Source organism: Dermacentor variabilis, unplaced genomic scaffold (assembly GCF_050947875.1).
Source record: "Dermacentor variabilis isolate Ectoservices unplaced genomic scaffold, ASM5094787v1 scaffold_12, whole genome shotgun sequence".
Classification (NCBI taxonomy): domain Eukaryota; kingdom Metazoa; phylum Arthropoda; class Arachnida; order Ixodida; family Ixodidae; genus Dermacentor; species Dermacentor variabilis.
This window is the reverse complement of record NW_027460280.1, coordinates 61492446-61511472: the sequence shown is the minus strand read 5'-3', so window position 1 is coordinate 61511472 and position 19027 is coordinate 61492446. Positions and strand designations below refer to the sequence as shown.

General features: G+C 45.3%; 1 protein-coding gene across 1 annotated transcript in view; it reads left to right on the top strand.

Moving 5' to 3' along the window:
* LOC142565786 (kelch-like protein 20) overlaps positions 1-15989 on the top strand; it is a 172743-nt gene extending 156754 nt beyond the window's left edge. The window contains exons 4-10 of the mRNA XM_075676318.1: positions 1903-2074; positions 8113-8246; positions 9084-9200; positions 12948-13057; positions 13167-13425; positions 13759-13937; positions 15576-15989. Of these exons, the coding sequence (XP_075532433.1) occupies positions 1903-2074; positions 8113-8246; positions 9084-9200; positions 12948-13057; positions 13167-13425; positions 13759-13937; positions 15576-15759 (1155 nt within the window). The 3' untranslated portion in view covers positions 15760-15989. The remainder of the gene's footprint in view (positions 1-1902; positions 2075-8112; positions 8247-9083; positions 9201-12947; positions 13058-13166; positions 13426-13758; positions 13938-15575) is intronic.
* The last annotated feature ends 3038 nt before the right edge of the window (positions 15990-19027 follow it).

Sequence of the window (19027 nt, the reverse complement as noted above, 5' to 3'; positions counted from 1 at the left end):
AAGCTGAGTAGATGGGCGTTTTAGCATCGCGCCCCCATCGCAATTCGGCAGCCGCGGAACCAGAGAAACCACAAGGAAAAATGATTTGGTACGTTTAATTGAGATGTAGAAATATTATGAAAAAATGGAAATGAAAGTAGACGTGGTACGTTGGCCACAGCGAAAAAAAAAAGAACATCGCGTGGGTAACGCGGAAGGTGTGGATTCGGCTTCCACCTGCGGCAAGCTGTCTTTTCGTCCACTTTCATTTCCATTTTCCTCATTATTTCTGCCATTTAAATTAAACATAACGGTTAACTTCCCTTATGCTTTATTTGGCTTCATTGTCGGTTTTCCTCATTTTGGTTGTAACTTCGTTACTTAAGCGTGTAACCTATAATTTTATCTTATCGTTATTTGCGATAAGCAACCGCGGCGACTCGGTGTCTACGGCGCTCGGGTGCTGAGCATGAGGTAGCGGCTTCGATTCCCGACCACGCATCGGCCGAATGTTGATGAGCGCGGAATACAAAAAAAAAAAAAACGTCTGTGTGTGTGCACGTAAAGGAACGTCAGGGGGTCAAAATTAAGGCGTAGCATCTCATTACTGGTATAATCTCCGACGTCGCGCGTCGCTGAACCCCAACAGTAGATCAACCAGTGTTTGTAATCACATCCCGATGCACTTCGTGGGTGTTTCTAACTACATGCGATGAACCGACACAGTTCCACACGCAGAGAAATATTTAGTTTTGTATTGCCTAGTTTAATGGATTTCTTTATTCCCTCGCCGAAAAATCTCCCGATACATCACTGAATTTGTATTTCGTTTTCCTTGAAGTAGACAAACGGGTAGTTCAGTATTTAATAAGATGCTTCAAATACATTTATTTGCAATTACTGCCATGTGCACATTCAAGCTCCCAATGACGCTTACTGTTTTTTTTTTTCGTATTTCTGCAAACAGACACAGAAGCGAAATATACCCTCGATGCGTATATCTATGAATGGTCAGTTCATCAGCTGCGATTCCTAGGTTTCTCCAGCTGGATCACTTCAAAGATTTGTTTCACACCTTAATTTCGATTGCCAGCGATAGACTTGAAGTATTCAAATGTGAACATTCTTTTTTTTTAAGTTCTGAATAGTGTGATTACAGCTCATGTCGTGTTATCTACGTATCCTATTGCGGCGCTTGCAATTTTATTTTTTGTGCTTATACGCGAATCTTTCATAATAACTCTGTACTTTTGTTTTTGTCGTTGTTGTTGCTTTGTCGGGGAGGGCTTTTCGAGGCACTTTGCTGGAATGTTCTTTTCATTCTTTCCTTAATTTTTTAAAGCGAAAGCTTTACTGGCCACGAACTTGTGATTTCGCCGTGGCGGTGCTCCGAAGTGGCACATGACGTCATAACGCTCGCCTCGCCGCGGATATTTCTCTCTCTCTCTCTCTCTCTCTCTCTCTCTCTCTCTCTCGCTCGCTCGCTCGCCCCCTAGTCACTACTGCGCATGCGCCACTAGTAGCACCAAGCCACAGGTGTTCCGCCGCTGCGCAGCGCCGCGCTTGCGCTCGCCTCCGCTCGCTTCACCAGCTGCGTCGCATGCCTGATAAGATGTCGTAGGATTAAAAAGGAGAGCTCGCGTACGCCGCACCCACAGTTGACGCGGCAGTGTGGACGGCGACAATTCTGATAAGCAGGAGGAGGCCTGGAATCGACATCGGAACGACATGAAGAGGAAACGAATCGCCCAGGAAACAGACGAACAGCGCGCCGAACGACTGGCTAAGCGCTGCAACATAGCTAGACAACCAGACTAACCTGGACTTGCAATAAAGCTTAACCAAGGCTAACCATGCTGTGCCTTAGCTTTCGCTACTTATATCCTGGCATAGCCGAGCTAAGCCACTGCCAATTTTTTTCAGATACACTTGCAGGACAGCACAGTGTTCGAAGCGCTAGCCCTTGCGCATGAACTGGGCATTGAAGAGTTGCGGCAAAGTTGCGAGGACCACGTCACCAGCACCATGTCCATTCACAATGCGTGCACGTTCTTGGCTTCCGCTTTGGCTATGGAAGACAGGGTTTCTAGCTCAGGCAAGTCTCTTGCGTCGTTTGTTTGTTTGTTTGTTTGTTTGTTTGTTTGTTTCTTTGTTTCTTTCTTTCTTTGTTGCGTGAATCCGCTGACTCACTCGCTTGCAAGGTAGATGCATCACTGGAAGAAGTGGTGGAATTAATAGAGATATGTCATACTTAGGTTACCAAGTGTATTAGCTGAGATGCAAGCAAATATTATGCACTCTTACATGCTTTACTTAAAACGGTTTAAGCCCTGATTTGTAACCGAGATGTAGCCTTTATTACAAAATGTTGAACCGGCAGAGTTGCGCTGTTAAAGCACTCCACCCTTCATATTCGTGGTCAAGTACGTTTTTCACTCACTGTTTGAGCGCAGGGAACAAGATTTAACATCTTTTTTTTTTGGGGGGGGGGGGAGGGGCGAGGGGGTTGACAGACGTGGCTGAACTTTAGGGCGGCTTCGAACAGTATCTGTTCGAACGTTAGATTAAAGTTACCAGAACACGAGTACACTCCTGGATTACTAAACGCACGGTTCAGTCACATGCCATACAATCAGTACTATGCTTTACTATATGTAGTAGAGTATATGTATAGTATAGTATAGTATAGTATAGTATAGTATAGTATAGTATAGTATAGTATAGTATAGTATAGTATAGTATAGTATAGTGTATGTATAGTACAGTACTATACAAACGCCATAACGTATAGAGCGCGTGCATAGACAGGGACCAAAAGAACGACGAAGACAAGCGCTGACTTCCAACTGATTTTTATTTTTAATAACACGCATATATACTGAGACACCCAAGACAAAAGGCCCCCCGCCCCCCACAAAGCATAAAACCGACATGAGTGTGCATTCAAAATTCAAAGAAACCATGACCGCAGCCTTAAGATGAACGAGAGCGCATGTGCGACCTAAAAAAAAAAAAGTTTTTTATCTGTTAATGCAATTGGCGGCTTGCTAACCGGGTCACCTTGAGCAATCGCTGCTGCTTTAATGATAAGTCTAGTGCATTCATTAGAATGCCTAGCTAAAATAGTGGTTTCTTTCAGAAAGCGGGATACAGCCGCATTGTGCACAATGGACACCTAGAAACCCTTCCCGCCCTTTGCGCACTTTATTGCTACGTTCTTGCAACCTAACATTGAGAGATCTACCTGTCTGCCCTATATAATACCGACAGCATTTCAAGGGTATCTTGTACACGATACCTTTCGAACAAACTGTATACTTTTTTCTATGATTAATACTGCAAGCCCTACGTTCTGACACAAAGCAAGGCAGGTTTTTTTTTTTTTTTTTTGGAGCAGAGAAAACAACATCGATACCTGCTCTTTGTCGTATTTTTTTTTTAAGTTTGTGGGAGATCCCATGAACTTACGGGATAACAGTTGTCTTGTCTCTTCAATCATGTACCTGAGGCTCAATGCTGTGAGGATCGGTGCTTAACTTACTACGCAAGTTCTCCTAGACTGAGACAAGAAGGTTGCTGGGGTACTCTGCCGCCCTCAACCGAGCAATCTGCGAACTGAAACTAGGTTCTATCAAATGATAACAGGATTTCGTTAGTGCATTATACAAGCAAGCATGAACGATACCTCTCTTAACCACTTTTGAATGGGCAGATGCGTAGGATAATAGAGGCTTATTAGCTCGCTGCTCATACATCCAGCATGCATGTTGCCGGTTAAAAGATGAAATGGTGACATTCAAAGATAAAAAATTCAAATCTAAAAACCTTGAGTGACCCATTCTCCTGAAGCTCATGCGTGAGTGTGAGCGGAGATAAGCATTCTTCAAACAGATCCAACATCTGGTGAACAGAGGCCGCCAAACAGTTCTCCTCACAATTAAACAGAATTAAAAAAATCTTGGTCTTGGTGTCTCAGTATATATGCGTGTTACTCAAAATAAAAATCAGTTAAAAGTCAGCGCTTGTCTTCGTCGTTCTTTTGGTCCCTGTCCATGTACGCCCTGTAAGTGATGTTTGAAACAATTGAATTCCAACTACCCCGTACCCAAACCCTGCTTCTACACAAACGCAACTGTGGCGCTGTTGTAGATTGCACGTGGCCGCTCACGAGGATGCTGCGATAATGCTGATGCTAATTTACGCCTCATCTCTTAAATTTTCCAATCATATTTTTTTTTCTCTTTGGAAAGAAATCTAATCACGCATTTGCAAAGCTTCTCGTTTGAAAGAATTCTTTATCATTGGACACGTCGCTAATGAGATGTTCGCTCGTTGGCCGGCGCCTCTTACGAATCGCTCTGGCGTACCAACTGCTGTGTGCGTAGTGGACAGAGTTCACTCGGGGGCTGGGCCCGGAGCTCGAAATCCATGAAGGCATTTTGAAGGCAGCGCACAGGCATGCATAGTGCGTACGTCAATGTCTGGCAGCATACTTTGCGTAGAAAGCAAAATTATCTTTTTAGTGGCGACTCTTTTCTGAAAAGCTGTACAGTTAGATCAACGTTAGCACTTGAGACACGTGCCTAAGGACGTTTTAAAATTTTTTTTTTTGCTTCCTTGGTGCGAACCTTCTTATCTTATGCTTCTGAATAAATTTATTAGTCACGCAACGATGAGTGCTCTTAATGTAATTTATTTTTGTTGATGAAAGTAGCCAGAGAAAAACGTATGATACGCTATCCGAAAAAAAAAAAAAATTTCTCCATGATTACTGACTCAAAGCGGGCGTTCATGTTTATACTCTCATAAATTTTGAGTAATATGAAACCCGAAATTGAAGGGCGTTCTAAGTGTGCTGCACAGGTGCACGCTTGAAACTAAACCTTATCCCTCTCATTAGTTCGCATCCTTTGATAGGTTGGCGAGCGATGTAGGTAACCCAAACCCGAAGTATTTAATTTCATATTCGTTCCATAGTCCACGTTCCTCAAAGCCACACTTCTTTTTATATGAATTGAAAAAAGAACAGGAAGGCAGGCCTGTTTAGGACCGGCTATGCCAAAGTCCCAAACACTACTCAGTCAAAAATGAAAATAGTGAGAAAACAAGATGAATATAACAGATAACAAAATAAAGTCACTAAATTAAACTCTGGTGATTCACGTGCCAAAACAACGATCTGATTACGAAGCACGCCGTATCGAAGCACTGCGGATTAATTTTCGCCTCGTACTGCCTCTTTAAGAAGCCCCTGAATGCACGATACACGAGCGTTCCAGCATTCATCCCCCGTGGAAATGCGGCCGACGCGGCCGGAAGCGAGCCCGCGACCTCGATCTCAGCTGTGCAACGCCGTAGTCACTGAGCTAATGCGGCCGGCCCGGTTCAACAAAAATAAGTGTACTCACTAATGCACTATGTTGTTGTTGTTGTTGTAGCCTGTGACACGTGTGGCTCCTACCCACGATGGGGGATTGGCCAAGAAATGGGTGGATTATTTCAAATTAATATGGAGCATAAATGTACTAATATATATGGGAACAGCATTGAATAGTGCAGAATTACCTGTTGAAATAAAATCAGGAAGGCCATATTGAATGTGTAATAGGTAATTTAAAAGGAAAAACAAAAAAAAAGCGAATTTAGCAGGGCATTCGTTTAGATTCTGTAAGGAATGTTTGGACAGCGAAGCATGCATCCCCGTGGCTGAATCCCAAAGTGGACGCCCCGAACGAAAGAATTGCAGGTTCTGTCAAGTCCAGGCCAATTCTTCGAAAGGGTATTTCCAACAATCTTTTTCTTAACGTAAAGCAGCGACAAGATAGAAGAAAGTGCTGTATCGTCTCCTCCTCATTACAAAAATAACAGAGTGGTAAGTGAACCAAACTCGACCTGTGTAAATAGAAATTTAGGGAGGGAATGCGGCAGCGTAATTTGGTGAGGCAGACCTCAAGTATCTTTGTGTAACAGGACTCGCTATGGCAGGGAAATGCCAGGTGCTTATACTCTGGAGAAGCAGTCAAATGTGGGTTTGATAAGGCTAATCTAATTGATCGCATCCGAAATCTTGCCGCCGTGATCTGTGCTGTCACTGGTAGAATAGGAAGAACAGGGCCGGATAGTGATGCATTTGCCAGTGAATCGGCAGTTTCATTAAAAAACAAACCTTTATGACCAGGCACCCAAATCAAATGAACACATTGCACATGGGCAGGAACTAGTAAGTGGAAGATTTTTAGCATGGGTGCCTCATTAGTAGCGGTAAGGCAAGAGCATACAGAAAGGGAGTCAGTAAGAATAGCAGCCGTTGTAATTATTTGTTCTAATTTGCGTGAAGCTAGGATTATTGCTAACAACTCGGCCAGAAAAATAGGCACAAAGTCAGGCATTCATAAAGAAAAAGACCGGTCGAGTGCAAGACAAAATATTCCAATGCCAACTTTTTCCTCGCACTGTGAGGCATCTGTTGCAATGATAATGTTTGGTTCTAGGGTGCTTAGGTAATCTTGCAACATGGCGTTTAAGATGCCGTAAGGGAGTAGTTTCGCTTGGTTTGGGAAAATGTCGTCGAACCTGATCGATGGGTAATTTGAATGCCTATTATTAGGACGCACATCGCGAATTTGCACATTTAGTGGTTCAAGTTATGTTTGCACAAATATAATCTGTGGTCTATGAAAACTGGGCCAATGAACAGGAAAAAATAGTTCTGGATTGGAGATGAAAATAATTTGAGGATGGTTTAATGGTGATTCATATATCCTTAAGAAAGTCTGAATGGTCAGAAGGTGAAATCAGCATAAAATGGGTGGGATTCTTGCTTCCATGTATAATACGACATTTGCAGCGTATTTTGGGAGGCCTAAGCACAGACGTAGCGACTCTCGTTCTAACAAAACTAGCGGCCGAAGCTTGTATGATGGATCATTATCATTATCAGCAGCAGCAGCAGCAGCAGCCTGGTTACGCCCACTGCAGGGCAAAGGCCCCTCCCATACTTCTCCAACTACCCCGGTCATGTGCTAATTGCGGCCATGTTGTCCCTGCAAACTTCTTAATCTCATCCGCCCTCCTAACTTTCTGCCGCCCCCTGCTACGCTTCCCTTTCCTTGGAATCCAGTCCGTAACCCTTAATGACCATCGGTTATCTTCCCTCCTCATTACATGTCCTGCCCATGCCCCCCCCCCCCATTTCTTTTTCTTGATTTCAACTAAGATGTCATTAACTCGCGTTTGTTCCCTCACCCAATCTGCTCTTTTCTTATCCCTTAACTTTACACCCATCATTATTCTTTCCATAGCTCGTTGCATCGTCCTCAATTTAAGTAGAACCCTTTTCGTAAGCCTCCAGGTTTCTGCCCCGTAGGTGAGTACTATGATGGAACACCTGAGATTAAAACACGTCCAAATTCTAGCACCGGACGAACGTACATTTTATATACCATCAAGAGGGATTTTCTTCGCAAACCTGTTCTTCGATTGCTCAACTTGCGCAAAATGCCGATTGTACGAGGTCCTTTTGTCGCAATATATTTAATATGCGGCCGCCAGTTAAGATTTTTTTTTTTTGTAAGTAACTCCAAGGTACTTGAGTGACTCTACTTGTGGGATATCTTCGAGATGATATTTAAGCGATATGTATACTGGATCTTTAACGGGAAAAACAAGGATAGCACAATTATTAGCATTCAGGTTTAAGTGTAAGCTATCCAGCCAGCCTTCCAGTTCCCTTAGATACTTATTAGATACTTAGATAGTTATTCGTCGTCGGCGTCGTCGTCGTCATTGTTGTTGTCGTCGTCGTCGTCGTCGTCGTCGTCGTCGTCGTCGTCGTCGTTGTTGTTGTTGTTGTTGTTGTTGTTGTTGTTGTTGTTGTTGTTGTTGTTGTTGTTGTTGTTGTTGTTGGCAAGCGCCATGTTGAACAAAAAAGTGACGTTCTTTAATTATACTTTTGGCAATATTTATGTTTCTTTATGGCAAAGTTCAGTGAGCGCGTGGTTGTGATGTCTGGTTGCGTGGTTGGTGAACGCTTGGTTATGACGAGGAAATGAAAATTCAAGAACTTCAAGAACATTCGTGAGAATTGCATGAGTTGCAAGTACTTCACGTGTTGTTAAACTTTTCGCTTTTCAGGTACAAAAGGGGGAAAGTCATTCGTGGACAGGTGTACAGCGTTCGTGGGCGAAAACGCCATAGAGTGCGTCAAGACGAGCGCATTTTTTAACCTCCCCAAGGATGCCCTCATCCACCTTGTGTCTTCGGACTACGTGAGTTTCTTTTCGGTGGTGATAACTTGACGCCTGCCCGCCTGACTTGAGCCGGCCATTGACTCCGCACGGCGTGTGTTGCGGCGCCAAGCAACTTCGCCCGCTTTCGTGGCGCGTTCTGTCAATCTCGGAAGGGATATATTAACCCCGCTTCACGGGTGGTCACTTCAAAGCCACACAAATTTGAACTCGTATATTGGAGTCTCTCTCTCTCGAAAAAAAAAAGTGTATTGTTGTCGTACAACTGCGACAATGTCTAATCGCACAAAACCCGCAACCAAAAAATATGCACGAAAAATCACGAATAAAAAAATTTGACAATAGCCACGTTTGCGAAAAATCCGAATCGTGAAATTTGCGATAAAAAGGAATCTGGTTGCTTGCCTTCTCGATACGTTCTTTTTTCTTTTTTTCGTTACCTTTTTATAGACCGCTCACAGGTGATATGCTGTATTGCAAAAGAGAGAAACCGCCGCGTTTGTGTGCGCGCATGTCTAACCACTAGGCGCACGTGTAGATATAAAGCTGAAGCAAGTTTACTTAAGGAAAAGTTATTTTAGTGAGCAAATCGTAGGAAGGAAGGAAGAAGGCGACAGGACTGACCGCACTGTCGCTCAGTGCTTATACAGGCTGCTTATACTCTTCCACAACAATTTACGTTGGCACAATAGACTCAGTTAGACTTCGGAGACATAATGTGAGAAAAATGTGGTGACCGTGCGCGGCGCCTCTTGTTTTCTTCACGCATAAATTTACGCCATAGATCCTTGCCCAGGTTGCTTTGGTCATGGGTTTTTTTTTTCCTTCCTGTGATTTCTTTGATTTTCCTTGGTCAAGTTGGCAATGGAAGAAGAGGACGTTTGGCGAGCAGTGTTGTCATGGGCGAAACACCATGCTGGAGTCACTCAGCCGACTGCGCACTGGACAGAAGAGGAGAGGGCCAGGATTTGCCAGGTATCGTAGCTCCGGCTTTCGACATGACCAATAGCAGGTCAATCATGTTTTAGCCATTCATTTCTGTCGCGAGATATACAAAAGATTAACGACATGCCTCGTCATCATTGATATTCTCTCCTTTCTTTCGTAAAAAAAAGCTTTCCCTGAAATGCAGTATGTTAATCAATCAAGAAGATCCAGTAAAGGCTGCAGGAACTTGCGTAAACGTCAACAACGTTTCTGTGAGAAATCGCAGGGGACGCCGTTATATTTCTTCAAGACAACTTCTTGCAGCAAGTTTAGTTCTCAAACTTGTATAATCCACTGTGACAGTCAGTGTACGACTCTTGGGAGGGTCGCTTCTAAGACGCGGGCAGAAGAAGTTAAAAAAAAAACGAGCTAGAGGAAGACTTTTCTTTGCCTCTCTAGCAGTGCAGTTCGCTGCGACAACACTGTAAAATAAAAGGCAAAAAAAGGAACTGACAAAGAAAGTGCAACAGAGTGATCTGGATTGGTGAGGCTTTTACCAAATAATATATACGGAAACGTTTTTCACTCCCATGGGACGTTGTAACACCCGCTAGAAGCAAAGGCACTCTCACGTAGTGTACTGTTGCATCATGGGCGACAAATTCTAAGCATATTTCATTCTTATGACGCACGAGAAAGTTTGTTGCTTGAATACCCTGGAACAACCCCGAAACACCAGGCGGTTTTTATAGTTATGCTGTACAGGCTGTATTACATTTGATGGCAATACATCATCACTATCTGCTTCCATTCATTTCTGAGGCCTGAAAAGTGACGGCAGCCAATGTATGCGAACGCCGACGCTGTTTCAAAAGCGCTTATACTTACATAATTGCTTCAAGTGACGCTAAAAAGGAATACAAGGTTAATATTTACTATTAACTAACGCCTCGGCAATTGGAAAACTCTTACCGTGGGAGCAGCAGGGTAAGCTCCAAAAGTAAGAAAAATGGAAAGGAGGATGGCAACGCCGCCCTGAAGTTCCCGCGCCAGATCACTGTGACATCACGAATATTGTGAGTGACCAATTAGATCCTCTAAGTTATATATCGCTAAAGAAGGACAACGTTGCATTCTAAAGGAACCGAAAGGGCCGGCGCGGCGAGCTTCAAAAACTTTCCCAGCGGCAAAATGGCTCAAATACGCGAGCATGCTCGAAAATCCGCGCCACCATACTAACGCAGCGCGCTGAGAATTGGGAAGTAAATTGAAAATTGTGGAGATTGGCTTTCATTTTCCACGGTAAAATACAGACTTTAAAGTACTATTTTAAAGATAGTATCCAAAATAGTATTTTGAAAGAATGCTTTACCAACCTAAATTGATTATCATTGTCCTTTAACACCCCTTAAAGGGACACTAAATGCAAATGGTAAGTCGACGTGTACTGTTTAAATACCATTCCAGAAACCTCGCAACGCTTGTTTCGCGCCAAGAAAAGACAATTTACGAGAAAATTGCATCTGAAGGGTCCGAATGCCTTTTTCGAAATTCAATTGCTTACCTGCTGTACGGGGGGTGGGAACTTAGTCAAGCGTCAATCGCTTTTATTCCCATCACCTCCATCAATGTAATGGTGATGGAAATAAATCATTATATTATTATATTATTATTATTATTAAATCACCCGCCACCCAAACGGGGGAGGGGGGGGGAGTGGTGACGTTGCATACACCATCACCACCCTTTGCTGCCGTCGGTGAGTAAAACGGCGCCCGTCAGACGGCGGTACCGAGCCAAGACAGAGCGATGGATTCGCCGCTGCAGCTGCTTTTTATTGCGAAAGCAATACTGCTCGCACTTTCAGCCCATCGGTGGTCGTGGCGCCTCCTTACACAGCTGCGTGTCACGTGACCGTGTGACGTCACGCCAGACCGAGAGACGGGGCCCCAGCTCGCGGCATCGATGGTGGAGGCGAAGCCTTGCGCGCCGCTGCTGCGGCGCTACCGAGAGAGGACGCTCGCTGGTGTGACGTCATGCTAGACCGAGAGAAGGGGCCCCAGCTCGCGGCATCGATGGTGGAGGCGAAGCCTTGCGCGCCGCTACTGCGGCGCTACCGAGGAGGGCGCTCGCTGGTGTGACGTCACGCCAGACCGAGAGACGGGGCCCCAGCTCGCGGCATCGATGGTGGAGGCGAAGCCTTGCGCGCCGCTGCTGCGGCGCTACCGAGAGAGGGCGCTCGCTGGTGTGACGTCACGCTAGGAGGATAAATGGGGCTACAGCTCGATTCCTCGCAGTGGTCGGCGCGCTGCCTTGCGCTATGTCGGATGATGTATAGCCATAAGTTTAACAAAGGGCAACCATGTCCACACCATCAGCCGAACCAAGGCGCAGCCAAGGGTATTGCTTTCGCAATCTTCCAGGCTTAACCAAGCTAAGCCTTCAGCCAATTTTGGTCAAGTGACGTAGACCGTTAGGGCATCCCGCGACATCGCATGGAAGTTGAATTCTCCGCTCCTCGCAGTTTGTGCGAGTTTCGCGAGCCAGCAAAACCAGCGCAGCACTACGCGACAACGGAGCTACCTAAACGCTAAAGCGTGGGCGGCGCGGAGTCGAGCGAAAACGAAACGTGTCTACCGCCCGCGTCGTTGTCAAGGGTAATTTCAATGAGTTCTTTTTTTCTAAAAATGAAACAGAACTAGACAAGTAGCATTTTATTTCGTCCTATAATACAATACAAGGATGTCTTCTGCAACGAGTGGTTGAGTAGTAGTATGGTATGTTATGGTAAAACTTTATTCTGGTCCTTCGGAACGCCCGTCAGTGGTAGCGGGCCGCTCCCACGTCGGTACAGAAAGGTCGAGCCTCTCTGCTGCGTCGCGGGCCCGGTGGACTGCCCATAGCTGTGCTTCACAATCGAGGCTGCTTAGGGCAGCCTCTCATCTGGACGACGCGACGCCGTCGCGTAACGCGGGGCACCGCCAGAGCATGTGTTTTAAGTTAGCTAGTGACCGAATTTAACTGAGGAGTGCTTTCGTCATCGGGCAAGTACTTGAATGTCCCGGGGAGGTCTCCAATCATGTCCTGCATTGATCTCAATTTCTCAATTATTAAGGCTCTGTTAGCGATGCCTTAGAGGTTCTCGAGCACTAATATATCACCTTAGCTTGACTTAATGTTTGCCTTTAATGTCCCTTTAAGTAAGCGTCTGTAAAGCTGGCTTCTTTATTGAAAGGGTCCTTGTGGGGAGAAGCCCACTTCTGTAATTCCCTTCAGTTTTCGATTTTCTTAAGCAGCTGCACGGCAATCCCTTTCAATGGACGCCGTCTTATACATACATACATACATACATACATACATACATACATACATACATACATACATACATACATACATACATACATACATACATACATACATACATACATACATACATACATACATACATACATACATACGTACGTACATAAACGAGTGTGTGCCTTTCCTGGTGCTTGCGTACGTACTTGAACACAACCTCCTCCTACCCTCCTTCATCGCAGTTATTTAGCTTACCTGACCTCCTCGTCATGTCAGCTGAAAAATGCCGGTTACTGACTGAGCATTGCATTAACAAGCGGGAGCCATTACAGGAGTATAAAAGTTATTATGTCTCTCATGATCAAACCATTTTGTAATCGTGTAGACAGAGTTGTTCTACCGTATTATACTGGTCTTTTTTCGGATGTTCATGCGCTAAAGCTACTAGTTATAACGCGCATTCCAAAGTGCTCGTTTTCTTTCTTTTTTTTCCAGCAACTTCTGGGAGTCATCAATCACGTGCGATTGCTACTTATCGACAGTCAAGTGTTTGCCGAAGAGGTTGAACCGACGGGTGCTGTTCCAATGGAATTGACGTTGGAAAGGTAGGAAGTCACCTATTAAGCAAAATAAAAACGCTACGTTTCCCGTTTGTTGCTTATCCGCTGTGCCGCATGGCAAAGGAGATTTTTCCTCAAGAGACGTCTTGCGCAGGTACCGGTACGCGGCGCTGCCGAGCAAATTCACGCACCTGGAGGAGCGGCATCTTCAGCCGCGCACCTCACTGCGACTCTTCCAGGGCTCGCAATTGCTCACTGGGCCCAAGCTACGACTGCAACAAGTGCTGAACGCCTGGTACGGTGCACCGAAGCAGCTTTGGCGGCTGCTTTACCGGGCCTCCAACCATGGCTACTCGGCCGAGTCATTTCACCACCTGTGCGACGGGCACAGCCCCACTTTTGTCATCGCCCTGGTAAGCATGCGTTCAGGCTAACTGTCGTAGACGCTCCAGTTGTACGGTAACTGAAGATAGCTGTCCCAATTCTCTAAAGGTTTAGAGAACTTGCCGTGTTGGAGAAGACACAGCACACAATCTAACATCAGTGGCACTCGTGCGCTAAGTGGACCTTAAACTTGTGGCGAAGACAACATACTAGTGATGATTGAGGGCACGCTGTACCGTAAGAATTCTTAAATCCACAGTTATCCGCGGCGGCAATGGTGAGAGCCGAGTGGCGAGTGTGAATGGGCCTGCACACGACGTCTTATGTGCCTCTTGTTCTGAGTGTGCGGCGGTGACATGCAGGGTTCTCAGGGACAGCTATGCGGCGGCTTCAGCGACGTACCTTGGGGCAAGACGGGAGGCCGCGGCCGGTACATTGCCTCGGAGAAAGCCTTCCTCTTCACGCTTATCAACAACGCGGACCTACCGCCCACAAAGTTCGACATCGTCAAGAAGATGTTCGCCATCTCCCACCACCCCGAGTAAGTACCCGCGCACGCCTTGATAGAGAGATATAGAGAGGTTCATTTTGAATGCAGGGCTTGAAAATCGTCCTAAAGAATCAGATTCTGGACAGCTAGTTGAAATAGAGGGATGAGAAGGAAGCTGAGAAAGTCAAAAGAGTGACGTCCAATAACGCTAATGAAGACTAAGAAAAAATGTAGATTCCACGCACTTGTGAACATTTATGTTACGCGAAGAATTTTGCAAGTAGTTGGCTATCCAGCATCGTCTGGGGTCTTGCAAGGCGTTACCAAATGGAACAATATGTTTGTGTAAGGCTCACAATTGTGTGTGTGTGTGACGCGAGCGTTTCTGTATGCGTGTGTGTGACAGCAGCAAGGTGGCGGCGGTAGTATGACGCCGTTGGCATGATCAGGGATTTAGTGTACACCGGCGAAGAACATATCAGTAATGGGAAAAAATATACCACATCGTTTTATCCCTCGGGCAAAGTTTCGAGAGGTACAACCGTGTGGGGGAAACTGGCGTGCCTTCGATTTCATAAGCAACTTGTTGCTATGCGACTTGGCGCGTGCGAAGGACCGTGGTGAGGTTGACAGTTGTTCCGGACTTTCATTCCTGCGTCTGTGACGCACCCTGCTCGTGCTCGCGCTTACTTAAAGAAATAGTATATGTGACGTGTTGCGCGCGCCATTCTTTTGCAAGCACTAGTTGGCGCTGGCACAAAAGAAGTGCTCATGCAGTGATGAAACAAACAAACGGCACGTCACCATATAAACGAAGAGTGTTACGTTCGTTAAAGGATCTATAGGTGTAATACTGTAGCACCATATATTGTTTTAAATCTATACGAACGTGGTGAGGCTGGCCAAGGAAACTGCCTTGCATCTATCGCGACTACAAATTCGTAGGCTGTCTAAAGACGACACATCTTTTTGAATGACTGAAAATTGTCGACCAGTATCTGACTCCTCCGTGCGTTCGCTCAAGAAATGGCTCCACTTCGCAACAACCGCTGGTCTCCAGCAGCAGAATCATTCGGAACAGTCACCACTACCATCGATCTTTCTCCCTGTAGACTCCAGTAAGTGTTGCTATCCCTTATTCGAGCGGAAAGAAATATTCGACATTCTCGAATAGGGGATTCTCGAATCGACTACGAATCGTATAGTCGTTGCTATTCGATTCGTGTTCTAAATTTCCAATATTCGCGCACCAGTACTTTTGTTTGTTACGTTTGTTTTGTTTCTTACGTTTGTTACGTTCAGTTTGCTTTTTTTCTAAATATTCCATGACGTGACATACGGATGAAAGAAATCTTTTACGTTAACATTGTCAAGCAACAAAGATAAATCGCATTAAGATGCACCAAATCGCATTTATGGTTTCAAAGCGGCGGGCTTGTTGCGACAATTAAATCAATGTAGTCAGTTCCTCTGCCGGCCGTGCTTCTTGTCTGTTTATGGCGTACGGAAAAACAGCCGTGCAAAGCACAGACGCAAGAAGAACGAGAATGACAACACGAGCGCCGGCGTTTGTGTTGTCCTTCTCGTTCTTAGTGTGTCCGTCTTATTGCACGCCGCCCCCCTTCTGCGTACCACGAATTCCTGCAAACTTCCTCAGCTCTCTGTCGTTCTCTTATCTGTTCATCGCAGATACGGGCCGATTTTCGGGGCTGGCGCAGACCTGAGCATCTCTAATCACTGCAACTCCAACATGGAGAGCTACTCGAACCTACCGCACTCTTACGACGGAGAGGGCGCTTCGTGCACTCTGCTCATGGGCGACTACAACTTTACAGTGCTGGACTACGAGGTCTTCACGACCGTTGGAAAGTGATATACGCTGCGATTGATAGTTCCTTAGGCCTTTTCTTTTTTTTTATCTCTCTCTCTCTCTCTCTCTTGTACATTGTGCTGAACTGAACCTGTATATGCTCATTTTACACAAGTTGCGACAACCCTTTTTTTTTTCTTTTTTTTTCTTCTTTTTTTTTTTGCATGCGACGCGCCCTTTCTTAAGGCTCATTTACAAGCCTTACCGAGACTGGACGAATAAACATGTACGGTTTTGACGTCTTGCTGTTCAAAGTGCTTTCTCATTTTTTTTGGGGGGGGGGAGAGGGGGGCGGGAAGGGGTTGTATTCGTGCCTTTGTACTCTTGTACTTTGTGCCTTATTCATAAAAAGAGTATTCCTGACCAACTATCGGAGAGGATGGCGTTTGACTGAACAGCACTAGGCCTCTTCCGGACGTAAATTATTTCGCGAGTCTCTCTACCGGGACAGCAATCGGAAGCCCGAAACTGGGTTCGCTCTGCACGGACATCCTTATCGCTGCGCCGTCGTTGCCAACCTCAAGACGTCGTCAGGTCACCTCCTCCTTCTCAGCTTCATAGCCTCCATATGGCGACGAAAAGAAGGAAAGGAGAAAAATATTCAGAGCCATTCCACTCTGTGAAGGTGGATGACCTGCGGATCTGTGTATAAATATAAAGAAAATGAAATAAACAACAAAACAATATTGCGCAAGTATGCACTTTTTATGTTTATTGTATTAACGTTTATCTCGTGACCACAGTAATTATTGCTATGTAGTCGCTATGATAGACGGCCACGGGCTCTGGGATGACACTGGAGATCTTAGTGAACGTTAGGTCCATGCACTACCGATGGCGCGTCGTGGAGACGTTGGTCTTGGTGCGACATTGAAGGCCAAACCTTCCCAAGAGAAACGCCAAGAACCACTTTCCGTCGGAAACGAGACACATCGGCGTTAAAGTCACCTAGATTGACGGCGGGATGGGGTCCACCAGGAGCATCCACCTAAATGTGTCGTTGTTAAATTCTTCAAGGTCCCTCTTTGACGTTCCGGGATGACCGCATGCGGTGGCGACAACGATTCCGTCCCCAGCCTGTACAGTGACCGCGCTACCTTAAACCACCGGAAACTGCGTTCGTCGGCAATTCAGTCCTGTCTTTCTGTCCAAGATGATTGTGAAGGTACGAAACTAGACAGGCACTATATCAGCCATGATCTTGATCGCCCGTGTCCGAGCAGCATACGCGAGGGGCTTGGCTTTGATGTTAGCCAGGCGGCCAGTATGTGGCACATCAAATTTTACAGAAGTGTGTATCGCATCGCGCGCGTCGCCTTCCCTGTACTCGATCTCTCGAAGTACACTGACGGCACCGTTCACGAGTCCGTCCTTCACATCGATGTCGCAGATCGCCGCACATTATGATTTCCAGACCGCCGAAGGGCTCGTCTTCTGGCTCGCCGAGGGGCTCGTCTACTTCTCAATGGAAACATATGAACTGCTTGCTTCCTGTTAACTTTTTGATCTGCACTATCCATATTTATTTAATAGTGAATATAAATTATTTTTCTGTTTCCGTTGTAAATAGTGGCTATGCCAATTTTGACGAAGGTGCTGTATTACGAAAATAATGCGATTTAGTGTTAATAATGAGGAAAATGTGCTTAACATGAGAGTTTCCCAGTCGCAATGACGTACTCACGTACAATCTGACACACTTCCTTTCGAGCTCGGCTAAGGAAGGCCCATACGCAATAGGTGCTGCTCTGAGTAGGTCTTTCTCTCGGAATTATATTTTCGGCAAAAGAGGAGGAAACTTCCGAGTTACCGAGAGGGACAAGACCGATCATTCCAGGGGAAGCCTAAATTTTCGTAATCCGGTGCAGCAAAGAGGGGCTCATTTTTTCTACCTAGGACTTGTTGTCGCCTTCTTAATCTTGTTGCCGCTAGCAGAGTAAGGTTGGGTATAAAGAAACTCACTGGCCCAGCAAGCGCTGCCTTTGCCGAGTTGTCTGCAATCTCATTAGGTGCTAGTCCACAATGTCCAAGTGTCCACAAAAACCGAATTCCTTTAACATTATGTGGAATAAAAAGCGTAGCGTTCGGTGCAATAGTGAATTATTGTGCTTTCTCGCGACATAAGAACTGACAGGCAGTCTGCAACAATATTATGTGTGACACATTCTTCGGAATTTTGTATACGGCCAAGCATATGGCCATGAATTCGGCCACATAAATTGGAGTGTAATCGGGAAGACGGATAGCAAAGCTCCCTAATAGTGTTTGAGAGCACATGCCTAACGCGGATTTCTCATCTTTTTGTGAGGCATCCGTGGACACTACACTGTAAAAGGAAAAATATTCCGGATGCTCATTCAAGAGTCTGACTAGTGTCTGTTTGGCTATGAATTTAGCATTCTTTGGAAAGACGTTATCAAACTTAGAAGTACTATATGTTTTTATTGGAGTGACACATTGAACTGATCATAGGTTAACGTCTATATTTGCTAAAAGACTCTGCACAAACACGACTTGGGGGAGCTTGTATCTTGGCCACACAGAATAAAAAAAGTGCCGCTTGTGCGACAAGCACCAGGTGACTTGTCCCGTGAACATGTCCGTATGCTCTAAGAAAAGTTTTTGCTGTTAGCAGCTGAAATCTCGACGCTAAATCTGGCATGTTTGCTTCTAAATACAGCACAGAGTTTGCAACATACTTAAGAACGCCAAGACACTGACGTCAGGCCCGTCTCTTTATCATAAATAAAGTCTACAACTTATAATTTGGAGAGCCAGACATCAGCACACAACCAAATTCAAGAACCGGTCTTACATAAGCGCGATAGATGTAGATTATCCCTACGCGTACCAAACTTCCTGGTGCATTTTCTCGTCGACTGGACAAGAGCGATTTCACCTTTTCTCACAGGGTTTTTTTTTATATGAGGACGCCAATCTTGGTCAGGATCGTAAATGACTCCCAGGTACCTTATAGTGTCTACCTGCGGAAGCATTTGATTCTGATACAGAAGGGATAAGGAAACCGATTGATGCGTAAGGAATACAAGAATGACACTTTTGTTAATGTTAAGGAGCTTGCGCAAATTATCCAGCCAGACCACAAGATTTAAATACGCTTGCACTTTTGGTAAAGCATGTGAATATCTTTAGCGCAAGCAAAGAACGCAATGTCATCCGCATACACAAACATCGTTACATCCTGTATAATTGAAATATTATTTAATTGTATATTGAACTATAGTAGGAAAAGCACTGAACCCTGAGGTAC